Raw genomic sequence first — 322 nt, forward strand, 5'->3', positions numbered from 1 at the left:
GCGCGGAGCCGCGGCGGGGCGCTGAGGGGAGGGAAAAGCGCGGGAAGGCCGGTGGCCGCCCGCCCCCCCTCCCTGCCCGCACTCACGATCTCCAGGAAGATGACGGCTCCCGAGTAGGTGCGCAGGATCTCCAGGCCGGAGGGCAAAGTGACCCGGGGGGGCGGGAAGTAGGCAGCGGGGTTGGGGGGCGACGGCATGGACGAGGCTCCCCTGGGCAGCATGTTGCTGTGGCGGCGGCTGCTACCGAGCGCGGCGGGGACGGCCGAGCCGCGGCCAGGTGGGCGAGGAGGAGGAGGAGGAGGAGGAGGCGGCGGCGGCGGCG

The 322-nt window shown here is 75.8% G+C and overlaps 1 protein-coding gene across 1 annotated transcript in view; it reads right to left on the minus strand.

The window, feature by feature from the left end:
* MAL2 (mal, T-cell differentiation protein 2) overlaps positions 1–287 on the minus strand; it is a 10,534-nt gene extending 10,247 nt beyond the window's left edge. The window contains exon 1 of the mRNA XM_010576972.1: positions 87–287. Coding sequence (XP_010575274.1) covers positions 87–221 — 135 coding nt within the window. The 5' untranslated portion in view covers positions 222–287. The remainder of the gene's footprint in view (positions 1–86) is intronic.
* Positions 288–322: the final 35 nt, after the last annotated feature.

The sequence above is a fragment of the Haliaeetus leucocephalus genome, unplaced genomic scaffold (genome assembly GCF_000737465.1).
Source record: "Haliaeetus leucocephalus isolate CR32 unplaced genomic scaffold, Haliaeetus_leucocephalus-4.0 Scaffold555, whole genome shotgun sequence".
In the NCBI taxonomy this organism is placed as follows: Eukaryota; Metazoa; Chordata; class Aves; order Accipitriformes; family Accipitridae; genus Haliaeetus; species Haliaeetus leucocephalus.